This window comes from Cavia porcellus, unplaced genomic scaffold (assembly GCF_034190915.1).
Source record: "Cavia porcellus strain 051 isolate PalLab524CR breed Dunkin Hartley unplaced genomic scaffold, mCavPor4.1 scaffold_10, whole genome shotgun sequence".
Taxonomy (NCBI): Eukaryota; Metazoa; Chordata; class Mammalia; order Rodentia; family Caviidae; genus Cavia; species Cavia porcellus.
The window spans coordinates 7180428-7200166 of record NW_026947493.1 but is presented as its reverse complement, the minus strand read 5'-3'; the positions used below and the strand labels follow the sequence as shown (position 1 = coordinate 7200166).

General features: G+C 42.5%; 1 protein-coding gene across 4 annotated transcripts in view; it reads right to left on the bottom strand.

Moving 5' to 3' along the window:
• Znf609 (zinc finger protein 609) overlaps positions 1-19739 on the bottom strand; it is a 218929-nt gene that overhangs the window by 36511 nt on the left and 162679 nt on the right. For all 4 annotated transcript variants that reach the window (XM_063256955.1, XM_063256953.1, XM_063256954.1 and 1 more), the window contains one exon: positions 7346-7571. In XM_063256955.1, coding sequence (XP_063113025.1) covers positions 7346-7571 — 226 coding nt within the window. The remainder of the gene's footprint in view (positions 1-7345; positions 7572-19739) is intronic.

The following is a 19739-nucleotide window of genomic DNA, read 5'->3' as shown; positions in this document are numbered from 1 at the left end:
CTCCTCTTTCCAGTATAGGCGTCTGCAATGAGCCCCTTCACAGCTCACACGCAGGCTCTCCCATCTTGGAGTCCGCCACAGCCAGCATCTTCATGAGCCCTCCCTCGGAGCCAGCAGGCTGAAGACCCAGGTGGGAGGGTCTGCAGGTGCAGAGTCCCAGCAGAGCGACCACAGCCACACTATCTGTGAAACAGGGGCACTGCCTACTGCTCTGAGAATGAAGAAACTGCAGCCAGCAGACCATGGAGCCTGAAACAGGAGCAAATGTGCTTCTGGGCGACCAGAGCCAGAATACACAGATGTCTGCCGGACACTTCTTCATCCTCTTTGCCCCCCACAGAAGCACGGTTTTTGCCACTGCAGAGGGGACAATCATGGGCCCATGACATGGGCTGCAGGTACACAGGGCTGCTACAGGCGAACCTGACAGCTCGTCTGCTAAGGCTGGCCTCCGTCAGAACAAAGCAGCTGTACCCTGAGAAGTTCGGTGGTCAGTGCACACCCAGTGCAAGCTCCTCCTCTTTTAAGTCAGAATTCTAAGAACAGAAGCAGTTACCTTACTCAAGTTAGAGAGTTAAAGGTTATGCTCCAGGACCCACCTGCCCACCTCTAGTGCAGCACAGTCAGCACTGTACCAGACCTCTGCAACACTGTGATCCCTGCTTGGGAGCTCCTGCTCCCTGGACTAAAACTGCAGGGAGCTGGGAGTGATGCACCAGCCTCCCCATATCTGTCTCCACATGTGAATGACAAAATCCTGTGAAAAAGCTGAAAACACCCTTTTTCCTATCAAATCATTAAATGAGAATTTGGAGCTGGTACTGTGCCTCATGCCTGTAATCCCAGTTAATAGGGAGACTGGAGTACGCGTGTAGAAGTTCAAGGCTAGTTTGGGCAACTTAGCAAGGCTTGTGACAAAAAAGTGCTTTAGCCAGGCACTGTGGCCTCACCTGTAATCCCAGCAGGTGGGAGGCTGAGCTGAGAGGGTTACCACAGGTTCAGGAACCCCCTGGGCTACACAGTGACTTCAGCTTTAACTATATAGCGAGACACTGTAGTCTCCCCCCGCCACCAATATATAAAAATGTGTATGTGTGTGTGTAATGAAGAGAATTCAGGGTTGGAAGACAGGTCAAGGTTACTGTACGCTGTTCACAGCTGCTGACATACACAGCAGCCACCCTCACCCTCAGCCTCGGAAACACCTGAAGGCAGTCTAAAGGAGATCCAGACTAACTTCAGAAATGTTCTGAGAGTAACTTCTAAATAGTGTGGAAGGATTAATCTAGATAAACAATTATTAAAACTTTTTTAAACAAAAGAATCTTTTAAAAGAAGGTTTTCAAAGAAGTATGGCATGAAGCCCGCCTTTGAAGCAAGCACTGTGAGCTGTGGCCACAGAACGGCTGTGGAGGGAGCAGGGCCCGCCTGGCTGGCGCCTTGGTTGCTAGTGTCACCACTGAAGTTTCTGTTTGTTTTACAGAGGAGCAGGTGTGCTGATGCATGCTGTAATCCCAGCCTCCGGGAGGCTGAGGCTGGAAGATGACAAGTTCAAGGCCCACTGAGGCAATACAACTTAGTGAGAGACCCTGTCCCAAAAGGTCTGGTAATATAGCTCAGTGCAAATGCTCTGGGGTTCAAGCCCTAGGGCTACCAAAAAAAAAATTGCTCAGAGCATAATTTCTTCTTGTTTGTTTTGTTTTTTGGTACCAGGGATCGAACTCATGACCTTGCACTCACCAGGCAGGTGCTTACATTACTGAACTAAATTCCCAGCCCTAGAGTATAATTTTAGATACTTTCAAAGAAGTTAAAGAAAGATTCTACCTCTGACTTTTATAATTTCAAGAGTGGTGATGGACCCAAGGCCTAGTGGTGCACTCCTATAATCCAGCACTCAGGAGGCTGAGGAAGGAGGATCATTCCAAGTTCAAGACCAGCCTGGGCTATAAAGTGAGCTCAAGGTCAGCCTGAACTGCATAGTGAGATCCTGCTTCAAAAAGACAAAACAAACAGACAACAACAATAAAAGAAAAACGAAAAAGAATGGTGATGAAAGTCACTAACTGTCCTGGGCTGGGTTCAAACTTGTAATCCTCCTGCTTCAGCCTCCTACGTGCTGGGATCAGAGGTATATACCACCACTCATTGCTCTTTTAAATCTTTAGAGAATAATTTTTGCAGAAAATCTTCTGTCACTTGAAGATTAAAAGGAATGTGAAGCAATCCTGATGCCAGGCCTTTCTAATGGCAGTTCAGGCACAGATCTTCTGGGATGGCCAGGAGGCAAAGACAAATAGACTGGACCACAGCAGCATAGCTCTTTCTCATGGCAGGAAATGGAGAAAAGCCAATGAAGGAAGGCAATCAGTCTTAAAGCATGATACCGTAAGTGGGAGAAAATCTCAAATTGAAAGAACCACAAGCCAGCTGGGATGGCTCATGATGGTCGACCCAACATTCTGTAAGGCTGAGGCAGGAAGACACTGAGTTCCAGCATGGCCCGGGTAACTTCACATGACTGTCTCAAAATTAAAGAAAATAAAAAAGAAGATTAAAGGGGGTGTGCTAGGATCTACTTCCGTGTGAGGAACATGAACTCCCAGTGCCACAAAGAAAAAATAAAAAACCCCCAAAACCAAAAAACATAGAACTATAAATTTTACAGATTTTGACAAATGAGTGATTTAAAATATGCTGAAAGTAGAATTTATTCTGAATTTTAGAGAATTTTGGAAGTATTTTGACACGATTCCCAAATTCAAATAGTAGAGTATCTGTCAGATATGTATTAACACAGGTTCAGAAATGACAGTGACACAGACATAAGCATTCATTCACTCAAGCTTTTTTTTTTTCTTTTTTCCAAGTTCTAGGGATTGAATCTATTCTAGATAAGTTCTCTACCACTGAATTACATCCCACCCCCCCTTTTCTTGTCTTTTTCCTTTTTATCGGTACCGGGGATGGAACTCACGATTGCCTGCTTGCAAGGCAGGCACTTATACCGCTGAGCTAAACTTCCAGCCCCATCTCACCCCTTTTTTGAGAAAGGGTATTCCTAAACTTCCCAGGCTGGGCTCCAACTTGTTGTCCTCTTATCTTAGCCTCCCAAATGCTGAGGTAACAGGTGTGCACCACCATACCTGGCCTGTGCGTGTGTGTAGTGCTGGGAACTGAATTCAGGGCCTCACATATGCTAGGTAAGTGCTCTATCACTGAGCTTTCCCTCAAACATGAAATGAGTATTTTTGTTTTTATATTTTATTTTTTGGTTTTTTTGAGACAGGGTCTTAGTTGGCCTTGAACTCACTATGTATCCCAGGCTGGCCCTGAATTTGTGGTACTCCTCCTGCCTCAGCCTCCTGAGTGCTGGAATTACAGGCATGCACCACCACGCCCGCCTAGTCTGAAACAAATATTTTTGATGCCTACAATAGATGGCAGATATTAAGTGCTAGAGTAGTAATGGTGAGCAAAACAGAGTCCCTAATCTTACAGAATGTCTAAAATAGTGGGAAACATAAATCTTTCTCTCTTTTTTTGTTTTTTGAGACAAACTCAAAAAGGTAATCTTTTTCCCTCAGCCTCCTGTGTGCTGGGATTACAGATGTGAACCACCATTTCCTGTGGGATAGACAATTTTAATAATAAAAAAAACAAGGGCTATTTAAAATGAGGCGGGGGACTTTGAATCACAAGGGATGGAGGTGAGCGTGAGATCAGGCACCTGCCTAGGACGACTGGCAACCCCCAAGGTTCAATCCCCAGCACTGCAAAAAAGTAAAAGAAAGGAGAAAACGCATGCAGCTACTGCATAAACAAAGTTTCAAACTGTGCTAAGAGCCATGAAATGAACTCCAGAGCACATCAAGGTACTTAATATGGGAATCTGGTGACCATTGTCCAGTGGTGACCTGACAGCACAGCCATTCAGGACCGGAAAAGGGTACACAGGGATCCTCAGAGAACGAAAAGGCAAAGCTCACTTTCTTCCAATGCTTTGGTCAGGTTTGTGCTTTGCCCTTGGTGAGAACTCATCACCATGAATGTGAGTAGAACATGCAGACGGGACACTGATGTATTCTGTTTTCCACATACTGAGGCAAGGGCCCTGACGGTTTCGGGATGGCACAGAGATACAGCCTGGGTATTTTTGTCATTCCAACAGGGTCTGTCTATTAATACATTTGGGCATAGCCAAATTACATTTTAACACTGCATATCTACTTTGTGAATTCATTGTATGTGTGTGTGTGCATGCGTGTGTGTGTGTGTGTGTATATATATATATATTTTTTTTTTTTCCTTTCTTCACTCTTTTTGAGATAGGGCTTTGTTATGTGGCCTTGAATTTATATATATATATATATATATATTTTTTTTTTTTTTTTTTTGAGACATGATCTCACTATGCAATTCAGGTTGGCTTTCAATTCACTTTGTAGCCCAGGCTGGCCTCCAACTCACAGAAACCCCCCTGCCTCAGCCTCCCAAGTGCTGAAATTACAGGCAGGTGCCACTGTGCCCAACTCTAAACTCTCTTTGTAGCCCATATTGGCCTTGAACTTGAAGTGATCCTCCTGTCTCAGCTGGGATTACAGGTGTGCATCACCATCCCTGGCTTGGTTTTGTTTTGTTTTTGAGATAAGATCTTGCTATGTAGCTCAGGCTGGCCTCAAACTTATGGTGATTCTCTTGCCACAGCTTTCTGAGTGCTGGGATTACAGGTGTGTGCTCTCACATCCAGTATTGTGTAACACATCCATGATCCACATCTAGAGCCGTGATGGCGAACCTTTGAGAGCTTTCAATGATAACAAAGTCTTTTGCAGCATTTGTGCCACAGGTTCGCCACCACTGCTCTAGAGTCACCTTTTCTCTCCCTCCTCTCAATCATTTTCTACCACAATTCATAATTTTATTTAGTTTTAGCAGTATGGTCTCAAGCATACAATAAACCCTCATCAGCAGTGTTATTCTGAAAACTGACGTTTTACTATATCCCTAATAATGAGAGAGCCAGGAACACAGAGTTCTTTACTAGGGAAAACCTAGTGAATTTAAAATAAAACTAAATAGCCGGCATGGTGGCTCACTCTTATAATCTCAGCAATGAGGAGGCTGAGGCAGGAGGATTGTTGCGAGTTCGAGACCAGCCTGGGCTACAAAGTGAGCTCAAGGCCAGCCTGAACTGCATAGAGACCGTCTCAAAAAGACTTAAAAAAAAACAAAAAAAAACAAAACACCCCTAAACTAAATGACAAAAAAAGATTGAAGGGCAGGTGTGGTAGCACTGTGTATGAGGCCAGCCTAGGTTACACAGTGAATTCAAGGACAGCCTGAACTCAAAGCAAGACCTGTCTCCAAATCTCTTCGGCCTGCCTCCCCACCCCACAAATCAAGGGAACACATTTTTGTTAGAACAGCCAGAATGAAGTGCCTGAATTTCTGTGGGCTGGTCCAACACTTTAGCTCTGGCTCAGCGGCAGGACACTTTGACAGTCTGGTCACTGACGCAGAGACACACGGGACTCTGCAGCCCAGATTCTCCAGCACAGACAGGCTGATGAAGAGGACTTGGGACTCTGTATTGATAGGACGCACTGGACACTTGCACCAGATGTTACCCCGGGATCCGAAATACTTTGTTAAGTACCTTGGCACTCCTGCTTTATTTTTTCCTTTGTTTTTCTTAAACTTTATGAACTTCCAAAACAGAAGATCTATTCTTGGGGGCAAATGGAACATACGAGAAGTCTGGATGGCAGCCTTGAGCAGCAGCAAACTACAACAAGCAACTGTGTAGTGGAAGCCTTGAAAACCAGACCATCTCCCTGTTGGCTAGGTCTATAAAATTTGCACCAAGTGACAGGTGCATGAAGCAGTTTAGGTGGCTAGGCAATGAGCCAGCCAGTAGGAGGAAGGAACTGGCTACTCCTCCAGGTGCTAAAAGAAGGCCAGAGCTCACACTCAATAAGCCAGCATTCAGCCAATTTTATTTATTTATTTTTATTTATTATTATTATTTTTTTTATCGGTACCGGGGATCGAACTCACAACCGCCTGCTTCCAAGGCAGGTGCTTATGCCGCTGAGCTAAATCCCCAGCCCCTGGTCAATTTTATTGATTTATTTAGGATTTTTGAGACAGGGTTTTGTTATGTAATTCAGGCTGGCTTCGAACTCATGAGGATTCTCCTGCCTCAAACTCCTGAGTGCCTACCGCACCACGCCCAGCCTAATTAATATTGATTGACTAACTGATTTGAGATAAGGTCTCCCTATGTAGTTCAGGTGAGCTGTGAACGCAGTATGTAGGCCAAACAGGCCTTGAATGCAAAGTTTGGAGTGCTGGATTACAGGCTGTACCACAGCAGCCAAACTTTACCTTGAGGATTTTTTTCCTTTTTTTAAAATCAGTACCAGGGATCGAACTCATGACTGCGTGCTTGCAAGGCAGGCGCTCATGGAGCTGAGCTAAATCCCCAGACCCTACCTTGAGGTTTTGAGACAGGGTCTCACTGCACGGTGTAGCTCTGGCTGGCCCATTCAGTTAACTTAAGAGTGACTCTTCTGTATTCCTTTTACTTCCTCAGCTGTCCTTACACTTCATTTACTGACTTCAATGTTGCTTATAACCTAATAAATCTCCCACATAAAATCACAGAAAGCACATGGCTAGTATACACAGTTTTAGTTCCCTAATAAGTACCAATTAAGTGATTACCCAAGTAGCAGGACCAACACTGTTGAGCAAGTATGAATGGGAGATAATTAACACAAAGAACTGGTACTGGGGTGGGAATGTGTAGCTCAGTAGTGGAGTATTTTTCACTAGTGATCCCCAGCACTGCACAAACAGAAATAAGTAAAAAAATGAGAGCCAACTACTCTGGAGGCTGAGGCAAAAGGGTTGTTGTGAGTTCAAGACCAGCCTAGGCTACAATGTGAGCTCAAGGCCAGCCTGAACTGAATAGCAAGACCCTGTCTCAAAAAAAAAAAAAAAAAAAGCATAGCTCACTCTGTAATCCCAGTACTTGGGAGGCTGAGGCAGGATCGATGTGAGTTCGAGGACAGCCTGGGCTACACAGTGAATTCAAGGCCAGTCTGGACTACGTAACAAGCCCCCATCTCAAGAAACCAAAAGAAAGGGGAAAAGAAAAAATAAAAACTGACACTAGCATTCTTTCTAAGTGGGAGACTGCTAAAATGGTTGTTGCTATCACTGTTTGGGTCGCGCTGAGACCCCTTGGAAAATGCAGGTGGTATTCACAATAGCAAGCCCCCTCTGTCTCCTCTACAGAAGCAGGGGAGAGGTATGGGAAGTCATGTACAGCACTCACCATCTTCGGTTTCCTGCCACACGATGCCTTCAAGGTTGACGCTGGTTCCAGGTTCGCAGGGGCCCAAGCACTCAGGTTCTGTGGCTAGAGCCACATCACACGTGTTAACCCCAACGGATCGAGTGCGAACCATGATCTGCTCACAGGGAGATGAGATGTCATTATTGACCACTGGTACCAAAAGGTGCAGTGGTAGCACCGCTGGTGTGGAGACAGGGGACTCCATCTGTGGGGGAAGAGAAAGTAGCAGCTGAGAGGCAGGGAGATCATATTAAGGGAATAACTCCCCCACCCAAACTTTTTTTTTTGGTACTGGGGATTGAACCCAGAGCCTCTGCACAGAGCTACATCCCCAATACTTTTTTTAAAAAAATATTTTTATTTTGAGATAGGGCCTTGCTAAGTTGCTCAGGCTGGGCCTGAACCTGTAATTCTCCTGCCTCAGCCTCCCAAGAGTATTGGAAAATAGGTGTGTGTCACCCCACTCAACTAAAGAAATATACCTTTTGTATTTCATCTAATCCTACATCCTTATCTACTTGAATGCAGCTGCTCCAAGTGTAAGCTGGTCTTCCAAAGTCTAGCTCATGATACTATCACAAATGGACTGGCTCCGATTAGAGCACCCTGTGCTAGGCACAGTTCTATTTTTTACTAATGATACTGCTTGTAAGCTGTACTTGGCTAGAAGCACTAAAACCAAACCAAACTAAACACAAAAGAGTTCTATTTTTTCTTGTCTCATTTAAAAGTTCCTACTGCAAAAGAATCTGGGCCAGATTTCAACAGCAACAGAGTATGAGGACTGATGGGAAGAAGCCCAAGCTTCTGAGGCATGTTCTACTGCTGCTGCTGCACTGGCTGCCAATCTAGCATTCAGCAAGGGGAACACAGTCATGGTCACAGGTGCGGACAGATAGGGACACACAGCCAGACTGGGGATGCCAGGATCCCTAATGATCGTAGGAACTTCAAAACAACTTCAGCAGAAAGAAATTTACTTAAAAGTCCTATGTGGGCTGGAAGCAATCTGATGGGAGTTTACAGCCTTCAGAGATTGTAACAATGGATGGTCAATAAGAGTAACATTTTGGAGTAGGACCCTAACATCAAATTTATCTGTAAGAAAGAGGAGGTGCTGTTACTACTCAGAAGCCAAGTGCTAGCTATCTGTAGCAGTCTGAAGATGTAACTGATTACACATGCACCGTTTTAAAAACAACACTAGCAACCTACCTCCCAAACCAGAAATGCTCACAAGAACACTGACTACTTAGGTTCCAAGAAGAATGAAACACACCCAGAGGTAATATAAAAGATAGAATTCAGTGAGTGATCATCCTTAAACTATTTAAGTTTCAGCATTTATCAGGCTGACCAAGTCTATAAGGCTCTAAGTCTATAGCACCCAAGTCCTAACTAATGTGCATACACGACAATACACCACCTGATTCCCTTTAAAGATTATGAAACCAATCGGCATAAAATGAGAGTCAACGACTGAGATTCTCTCCCCTTAAAAGAGGCTTTTCATAGATAAAATGTAGTCTTGAACAGAAACATTCAGAGGTGGCCGTGCATGCATCCGCAGCCTAAGTTGCTGGACAGCTCCACCTGTTCTGGACTCTGTTCTGGGAGAATTTACACTGCGTGGCCACCACTCTGCCTGCAGTCTACCTCCCTCCCCCATATGCACACCTTCCCGGAGGCTGAGGTCTGTGTACACCTTCAGTTTTTGCAGTTGGCGATGACTTCTCACACAGAAAGTCAACACAATGGTAGCTCAAACTGGGTGCACGGAATGTTCCTACACTGATACTAATTACTGTCCTTTTAAGATCTGCCAGAACATTATCCTTATCTGTTCATGTGAGACCAATCAGTGTGTGCACACACACATACACAGTACTTTTCCCAACACCACCTTTCTATAAAATGAAATGGAAGTGGAAGGGTGTATAATGAATCTCTATTTATGACAAAAGCCAAAAAAGGTATGTTGGGTCTGAAAATCAGGAATTTAATTTGGCAATCTTCTAGAGATATGGTCTGTACCTGAAAGATCCTTCAAAATCATCTTGTACAGATTTAAAGGTACAAACAACACAAAAAACTAAGCTTGAATCTTCCTACTTTTATAGGTAGCTAAGTTAGATAAAAATTATGGGTAGAGACTTGGCCATCAAGGGAGCCAGGTATGAAGGTATCAGAATTGTGGCTAGAGGTGCACTTGAAAAAGGCCAGGCCTCAAGATAAAGATGCAATGGCCAGGTCTGCACGACTCCCTAAGGCATAAAAGTAGTAACTTGGCACCATACTGCAATTAGCACCACCTGGCCTAGTAAAGGCTAGACAGACATCAGTCCCCCAGGTGGGTGTCCAAAGCAACCGGACCCATCCCTCCTCCAAAAGCCTTTTTTTCCCTCATGGACTCTTGCTACATGGCTTGCTTTTATAATGGATCAATATTAGCTAAGTAGTTAGACTTGTAATCCTACTGGCTGATGACAGTTTGAGCCACATTATATCCACACTGTGACTCTGCTGTACAAATTATCCCTGACAAAGGGCTTCAGTGGCAACCCACTTCCAGGACACCCTCCCTACCACCTTGTCTCTCAGGAGCTATTCCTACTCCCCTCTTATATAAACCTCTCCTCTTCTTAACCGCCTTCATCCTTGGGAATGCACTGTTCAGTTTAAAGGAACACGACCTCAGCAGATCTGACATTGAGCAGGCTGGGAGTTACATTTTCCCCATATGTCACTACGGCTCCTTTCCAAGGTTGGAATCTGGCTTTAACCCGCAAGTTCTTTCAGGAATGCTCTAAGAATCCCTTGAGAGTCCCTGGAAAGTGGGAAATTAGAGATGGAACACATAGATCATCTTTACTACTGGTTACCTCTGCTCCTCTGTTCTATCTCTTGGGAAATAATTGGGACAGATGCTATCTCACAGCCAGTAAGTGCATTTTTTTTGGCTTAAGGTTTGTTCCTTTTCCTATATCATCTTGTATTAGCAAGATAAAATCATGCAAGATCTTCTTTCTTGCACAAGAGATGGACCTACAACTTCCAGCCAGCTCCTGAGAACTTGGCAATTGCTTTGTTTGGGCATGTCTCATTGCCAGCGGGTTCCAGTTCCTCCCAGTTCTCTTTCCTTCCCTTTCCTCTTCTGTCCCTCTCTTTCTCAGATATCCAGGGCAACTGTTCTGTGAAATGATTTCCCTTCCTGCTAGGATGTTCAGGGTTTCTGGGAGACCAGAAGGAGATATGCTAGTATGTTCTAGGTAAGGTCAAAGCCCTAGTTCTGCACTAAGAAATCCAGAAAACAGCACCGTAAGTCAGAAACAGCATTGTTGCTTTCAAGCAGTATGTCAAAGTAAAGCTTGATACAAAATATACGAAGAAAACAACGTCAACTGATCATTAAAAATAAATACGCACACAGAATTGATTACCAAAAAAGTAGAGTCCAGGATCTGTCTATAGGAGGATGACCTTATTTCATAGTTTCATAGAAAAAAGAGATGTTTAGGAGTAAGAAAAGTGAAGAAATTCACCATTAATTCCAAACTACTCAGTTTCTTTCTACAAAATCATATCTTGGAGCTGAGCATGGTGGCACATGCTTATTAATTCTAGCACTCAGGAGGCCGAGGCAAGAGGACTGCCATGAGTTTAAGGCAATCTGGGCTACATAGTGAGTTCAAGACCATTCTGAACTGCCTAATGAGACCTGGCTCAAAACAAACAAACAAACCAAAACAAAACACAGTATTTTGGTACTCAAACATTTTGAAACTCATTAAATTTGTACTCAGTGCATTGTGGCGTGAAACTTTTGTCCCAATACTTGTCTTTTTGATATTTGACAAGACAGAATTTGCTGGTGTTGACTGTCATGTGCCTTGCTACCTTTTTCCAGCTAAAACAATTTGTTAGATATTTGTCATTTTTGGTACTCTTTATGTCTCCTGGAACCAATCAGCAAAGAGTACATCAGTACCACTGTACAGTATTTGGCAACAAAAATGCAGAGGTATCACAGAGAAGCACGGTAGGGTTTAATTACAGCTCCAGATCTGCTAATTACCATTTGGCCACATCTATAATCTATATTGAGCCATAATGCATTATAAGCAGCTCTGTGATACTCATCTAATAACCTAGGTGGCTTTATAGGGTTTCATATTTTACTACTCACTGGAACACAGCTCCATTTATTATTCTCCAGGAGAGAAAAAAAATCAGAAAAGGACTTTTATCACAAAAGATCTTTATCATATAAAAAAGCAGGGATTGTCAGGAGATTGGTACCAACAGGGAAAATAAGGAAAAGGAACATAAAAAGCAAAGGCCATTAAATGCCTTAGCAACTACAACAACAGCACGCCTTGGGCCAAAGTGCCAAAGTGCATCTGGGGCTAGAGGAGGTAAACAATAAAGCAGCAGAGACTGGGCGAGAACTGCGAGAGGCAATCTCTGGGGCTTTCCAGCAGTTCATGTCCTTTATCTTTTAATGATCCTTCTTTCCAATTTACCTTTAGATATGAATTTAACAGCACCTATTAAGGATCTGAGCGCTAACCAGCAGGTGACAGAAACAGGAACTGAGAGAAAAATAAAGAAAGGCCAGAGTCATTAATCTCCCTATAAGAAGTAATTATCCTTTGACTTGAGCTGACTCCCACACAGGCGAGGCCCTGATGGAGAGAACTTCAAGGGGACAACACAATGTTGGGGGGTGGAAAACGTGCTAGAGAAATATTTGACTTTTCACAACATGAATCTAACATCGTCGCACTCATAGTAAAAAAGCAGACGGATATCAGTTGCTTTGACAATGTAGCAGCTCTAAGAAGTTCCCTTTTGTCAAGAATGAAAAGATGACTGGGGATAATGGTTAGGTGAATGTTTAGATTTATTCTGAATCATCAGGTAAGACTGTATAGAAAGCATAATGTCAACATACACATTAAACAGTTACATTAATAAGATATTATCATTCTTCAATAGTCCCAAAGGCAAGATTTTATAGTCCTTCAGTACCAATAATAGTAAGTGTACAATAAGACAGGGTTAAAATAAATGCTTATGAATTCGCACATAAATAAGCCAGTTCACTGCAAATACTACATATAATTAAGACTTTTTCTTCACTTAGACCTTTTTAAAAAAGAGAAATAGGCTCCTGGTCTGCTGAGCTGCCAGTTTCACGTAGGCTGAACTGAAAAAGAACTCAACTGCAATTCTGGTTAATTTCTAAAACATCTTGTAGCAGAAGGCAAGAAAACAAAGGGGGGGGGGGTGTCACAGTGGCTGGCACCATAGCCAGACTTCAAACAGTTCTTAGAAGCTACATATCCTGTTACATATCCTATCACTCACCACAGAATTACTTTAGCACCTTATGTTAACCTAGTGGTACCTGCTCCGGTCAGCACTGAGGGCTGCCAGCGTAGTGAGGGGATAGCAGGGGACACTTGCACGGGCAGCTCTCCTGAAGGGATCCCTACAGTCTCAGGCCCAGATCCCGCAGACCTCTCTGGGAAAGAGAAAGAGATGGCGGACCAAACAACCTAATATTCAGGCCTATCAAAATTCCTGATGTGTGGGAATGGATAAGTTATGCTTCCAATCTGACAGAGAAAAAAAATCTCACAAGCAAAAATCGATGCATAACAAATCACAGCACAGCGTCCATGGCTGTGCTGAAGGCATTTGCTGACTGAAGCATCTCTTCTACTCGCTCTGTCTTCTCACCCCAAGATCAAGTGACTGCTTGAAATTCACCACACTGGCTTTCAGCAAAGCTTTTAGCTTCGCTGCTGATAAGTGATGACAGGGACTGAAGCACCACCTTCAGAGCTGACTGGTATTTTACCACACAGAAGCTGGTGATTACTCTCATTCCTATATTGTTCCAAGGGAAGCACTAGGATTTGCTTCCCAGAAATAAAGACCTTGGGAAAAATTCATTCTTGGGCTCTAACTACTTCCTGTCGTAAACAGTTCTCTTTTATTTCAAGTAACTCATTTTCTATAATGTCAGTGCTAGAGTGCATTATTGCTCGCCTTCCAATCATTCATTCACTAGACAGGGTCTCGTTCTGTAATTCGGGTGGGCTTTCAACTCACCATGTAGCCCAGGCCTGGCCTGGAACTCACGGTGATCCTCCTGACTCAGCTCCAGATTTATAGGCTGAGATTTACAGGCATGTATCACTACACCCAGCTCTGTCTCCATTCTTTTATCTCGCAGGACAGAAAGACAAGTGAACAAAAAATAATAAAAATAAAAAGCAATCCCCAAACATTTCATAAGGTGAATCAAGCAGAAAACTAAAATCTTTTTCTGAACCATGCAGAATCACAGATGTCCAAAGAAAAGAGCCCAGGGGTTGGCAGGCTAGCCCCAGAAGACAACCTCCTCATGCCAGGCTGGAGCTAACTGCTCTGAAGAACCCAAGCATCACGGCCATGGATGGCCATAGGAGGAAACATGAAATCCAAACCAAAGCCTCACTGCAGCTGCTCTACTACAGCTGAGGAAGAAGAAAATGACATTCCTGCTCTAAAGGAAGTATTCTCAAATTTCTGGGTCTTTGGTATCTTCTATATCCTTAAAATTTTCAGAACTTCAAAAAGTTTTGATGATGTAGAGTTTATCTACTGGTAGTTCCTACATTACAAAGCAAAACTAGGAGTTGGGTGGTGACATATACCTGTAACCCCACAGTTTGGAAAGCTGAGACAGGAGGATCATTGTGAGTTTGAGGCCAACCTGGGCTACACAATGTGTTCAAAGCTAGCCTGAGCTACACAGTGAGAATGTGTCTCAAAAAAACAAAAACAAATAAACAAACCTAAAAATACGAAAAACAAAAATCTAAAAGATATTGCTATGTAATCATTAATTTACTTAAAATATTAAAATACCTTCATTTTGATATGATAAAACTAAGAGACACAGCGGCACAGCAGCATGTGAGAGGCCCTAGGTTGGATTCTTAGCGCTGCAAATAAATACAAAGTTGGTCAGCCAGGGGTGGTGGCACGTGCCTTAACCTCAGCATCTATGAGGCTAAGCCAGATCTATTCCAAGTTTGATCCCAGTCTGAGGCTATACAGCAAATTTAAGGCAGCCAGGATGACGTAGTGGAGACCCTGTCTCAAAAAGCCCAAAAGGAGAAAAAAAGATAGACAAAAGGGGAAAAAAAAAACCCCAAACTGCAGACACAGGCCACATTAGCGGCTGTGGGAGGGGCTGGTAAAAGCGAAAAGAGGGATCATGAGATGGCAGCACAAGAGACAGTCATGGTGACAGGACTGATTATAAACTGACCCAAACATACACATATGACAAAGCTGCATGAAAGTAAACACAACAGAGCACAGGTGAAGTGGGAGAAGTGGGATCTTTCTGTGGTGGGCTACATGGATGCTGACACTCCAGCTGTAACACCAGGCTACAGTTCTATGCCATGTTGCCAGTGGGGAACGCTAGGAAAGTGGTCCACAAGTGCTCACTGTATGGTTTGTTATGTCAATAATTATCCAAAATAAGAAAGTTCATAAAAAATTAAAAACATCAAGGAATTTTTATTTTTATAATATATCCATTAATGTTTACCACACTGGAATTAAAATAAACATTTAGTATGTATTAAAAACCATTTATGTTGGAACTTAGGACACTGGGAAACAGCAACTCACTCGCCTTCCTGGTTAGTGGCCATGGCCCAGGCAACCTGCGGCCGCTCCAGGGGGAGAATCACCCAGTGTCTCCCGAGATCCATGACACGTTGGAACTTAGGGCACTGGGAATCCAAACAACCTGCTTGCCTCTCTGGTAAGCAGCCAGAGCCTATAGGCGCACGGGCTGAGAATCAAACATCCCATCCCCCTCCATTAGCAAATGGGGGCCAGAAGTCTGAGAATCTTTTGGTTGACGGTATGCAATATAGCAAATAAGGGGGATTTCCTTCTACCATCTCTTTGAAGGCAAATGTTGTTATCACTGTTTTGCTTTGTTCTGATTGCCTTGCTCTATGCAATATTCTGTTTTGATAAGTTCTATAATGTTCTGTATTTGGTTTGATTTTGCTATACCTGATTGAAGGGACAACTATTGTGAAGATAATGAGATACACTATTACTGTTATCCCAGTAACCTGGTAGGACGTTATGTACCAATTTCACTGCATTGTCTCAATTGGCTTTGTTCTGTCTTGCTTTGTGGTATTTTACTATCTTCAAAATAATAAAAAAAAATTTTTTTAAATCCTATTAACTCTCTACCCTCTTTTTTTTTGTACCAGAAATTGAACTCAGGACCTTGTGCTTTCCAGGCAGGCACTTATGTCATTGAGCTATATTCCTGGACCCAAAACCATTTTTTATGCCCACATACATAAAACATCTAAAATAAAAATATAGTTTTTTTTGGTCTTTTTGAGACAGGGTCTTCCTATGCAGTTCAGGCTGGCCTTGAGCTCACTTTGTAGCCCAGGCTGGTCTCAAATTTGCAACAATCCTCCTGCCTCAGCCTCCAGAGTGCTGAAATTACAGGTATGTACCACCATGCCTGGTTTATGGCTACAGTTTTTTAAAAAACCAAAATAGGAAACAGTAGGGTGTTTTGTTTTTTTTTTTCTTAATCTTTAGGGTCTGATTTAATAGAAGATAACAGGAGCCACAAATCTGCTTCTGCATTCAATCTGTAGCCAAAATATTTTAGTTGAAGTATAAAAAAAAAATTGGTTTACCAGAGTAACATAATACACACACACACACATACATACACGGTAAGGTAATATATATGTCTATATGTATAACACAATACACAGGAGATGATAGAAGTACAGTAAATGTTTAAATTCTGAAGATGTAACAGTGACAGATAAGCTGTTCACTTGTACTTGTGGCCTCCAGCTTCAGCCTCCTAGCCACTGGGATTGCAGGTATGCACCATTCTCTCAGCAACATGTGACCGAGGCTCGTCTTTTTTTTAAATTTTGCTGTACCAGGGATGGAACCTATGTCCTTTCTTTACACTGAGCTATAACCCAAGCCCTTTAAAATCTTTTTATTGATTGATTGAATGATTGAAGATGAGGCCTTGTTAAATTAATTGCTCGGGCTGGGCTTGAATTTGTGCTCTTCTGGCCTCGGCCTCTCAGGCTGGTGGGATCCAGGAGTGTGCAGTTTGTTTTTGACACAGGGGCTTTCTATGTAGCCTAGGGTGTTCTCAAAACAGCCTCAGCCTCCCCAGCAGCTGAGATACAGGCAGGAGCCACTGTGCCAGGTCCCGCAACTACTGCTGCACCAGTAAAGCAGCACAAAAATCAATGAAAGCAAAAAAAGGCAGACCATCTTAGTATTACTATGAAAATAGTTTTAACAACTCAGACCACTAAAAAGTTGCAGGAACACAGAGAGACTGAAGTTCATATTCTGAGAATTCAAATTTCCTGCTTGGGGTTTAGGGAAGTAAAGGCACTGGGTTCTGACAGGAAGGAAGCAGAGGGAGGCCGTTTGTACACCACAACAGCGCAGTCTGGAAGGAAGACTAAGGAAAGAGACAAGAAAGCACAAAAAAATTATCATTATTATCTTTTTTTTGTTTTGTTTTGTTTTTTAAGACAGGGTCTCATTATGTGGCCCAGGCTGGCCTTGAATTTATGGTGATCCTCCTGCTTCAGCCACCCCAGTGTTGGGATTATAGGCATGTGCCACCATGCTCATGAAGCATGGATAATCATTAACAAATGAAGAAGCCAAGTACAGTGATGCACGCTTGTAATCTCAGCACTCTGGAAGGCTGGGCAGAAGGATATCTCTTAAAAAAAAAAAGGAGCATGTATGTAGCTCAGTAAGGCACTAGGCTCAATCCCCAGTATCCCAACCCCCAGAATAAAAGGCGTAGTAAATAGCACTTGGGGATATTTATAAATTAGGGATTCACACCTGTTAGCAACTAACTAATAGGTGGGTATTGAAAAAAGAGAGCTGGGAGTGGTGACACACAGTTGCAACCCCAACATTCAGGAGGCTGAAGCAGGAAGACTTCAGGAGTTCAAGGCCAGCCTGCACTACATACATAGCAAGACCCTGTTTCAAAAACAAACAGACCACAAATAATAAGTAAAAAAAAATAGAATGAGTGTTTTTAAATTGGTTAAATGAATGATGAATTATTGACAAAACTGACCTTTATCCTAGCCTATTTGTTTGGCAACTGCCAGGGATAAATAAGATTTCTCTGAAATTAGCATGTAGTAATTTAAAAATTAACCATAATTTTATCTAAAAAATTTTTAAAAGCTCCTTAATTATAAGGCAACATTTCCCACAGAAGGCTTCCTTGCCATTTCAAAGTGTAGGAGTAAAACAAAGTGAAGCTGGGCATGATGGCACACACCTGCAATCTAAGCATTTGGAAGGCGGAGGCAGGAGGATCACTATGAGATCAAGGCCAGCCTGAATTACATATTAAAACCATGTCTCAAAAGCAAAAAACAACAACAACAACAAAAACCAGTGGTATGATACGTGTTGTATAATAAGGGTTAACTCCTACTTATGGACATTTTAGCATCTTGGGATCAAACAGGAAGTGGCCATCTACTTAGACAACAGCTAATGCCCAAGTATCCCCTAAGTGATTTTGTGTTCTGGAAGGTCTCAGACTATACACTGATTTAAGTTTCAGTAAGACTCATGGGTTTCACAGGAAATAATAGGTGATTCTGACGACAGGTCATTCTATTTAAAGAAAGCACAGAAAGCTGAGGGTGTTTAACCATTTGTACAATGTACATGTAATATACATACATATCTATCTATATCTAAGAGAATATGCACAAGCAAAATCACAGCATTCACAATGAAAAAAATCTTAAAGATCACCTAACCTATCTGTGGAAGGCACAATCTTTCCTCTAATAGTATTCAACTCCTACTTTAACTCTACCCAACCTTCCATGGTGAGTGGAGAAAATAACTCTTACTTTATTGATGTGATTGCAAAGAGTGAAATTTTTAGCACACATCTACTGCCCAGGTATGCTTACTGTGTCTGGCAAACTTATAGGACACACACTATTGGCTCTTTGAAGAGTGAGGTTACTCTTGAAGGTACACTAAAGTTCATATCCATTAAAAGTCTCTGGTTTTTTTCCTCTTTTTTTGAGACAGGGTCTCACTATGTAGCCCAGGCTGGCCTTGAACTCACAGCTATCCTCCTGCCTCAACTGCCTGGGATTACAGGTGTGTGCCATCATGCCTAGCCTCTTCACGAACTTTTAGCCAGGTTTTCCAAATTTCTGCACTTTTATAGTTGATTATTTTAAATTAAAAGCACACACACAGCAGCAGCAAAGGGAATGCTATTTTTGATGGCCAGTTTCCTTTCCCAAAGCAACAGAAAAAGATACTGATTTGCTCGTTATATGTGCCTTCCCATTATTCCTTTTCTATAAACAACACTGCACTGTAGACATTGTTCAGTGTCTTTTTTTTTTTTTTCAGTGTCTTATTTTTTATGTAACAAAAATGTAGGGAACTGTTTCAAACTCCAAAGACTAAAATTCCAACTCTTACTAGAAACTGGATTATCATAGACACATTAAGCAACTCTTAAATTTTTCCATTTATTTTTATTTTTTTAGGGAGACAGTGTCTTGTTCTGTTGCCCAAACTGGTTCTAAATTCCTAGGCTCAAGTGACTCTCCCATCACAGCTGCCTAAGTAGCTAATTCTATATCTGTGCACTACTGTGCCCAGCTAGGGCAATCTAGGCCTCAGTTTCCTCTTCTGTAAAATAAAATGGCATCTGTATTTCATAAGGCCACTGTAATGCTTAACTGAATAGAAAATGCTTAGTACACAGGGCACAGCTATACACAGCAAAAATTCACTAAAGCTGGGCATGGTGATATAGACCCATTATTTCAGCTATGATAGAGGCTGAGGCAGAAGGACCACAAATTCAAGGCAGCCTGGGCAACTCAGCAAGAGATGAAAAACAGAAAAAACGAAACAAATTCAGGGACATCCTGGGAATGCAGCTTGGTGATACATGTGCCTTGTGTTGTGAGGCCCCGAGTTTCAGTTCTGATGTCACAAAACGACAGCGAACAACCCAATAAATAGCTAGTACTACTAGCTACTAGTAGTCTACTAGTACTACTAGCAGTAGACTACTAGCTACTAGTAGTACTAGTAGCTAGTAGTCTACTAGTACTACTAGTAGCTAGTAGTCTACTAGTAGTACTAGTAGCTAGTAGTCTACTAGTAGTACTAGTAGCTAGTAGTCTACTAGTAGTACTAGTAGCTAGTAGTCTACTAGTAGTACTAGTAGCTAGTAGTCTACTAGTAGTACTAGTAG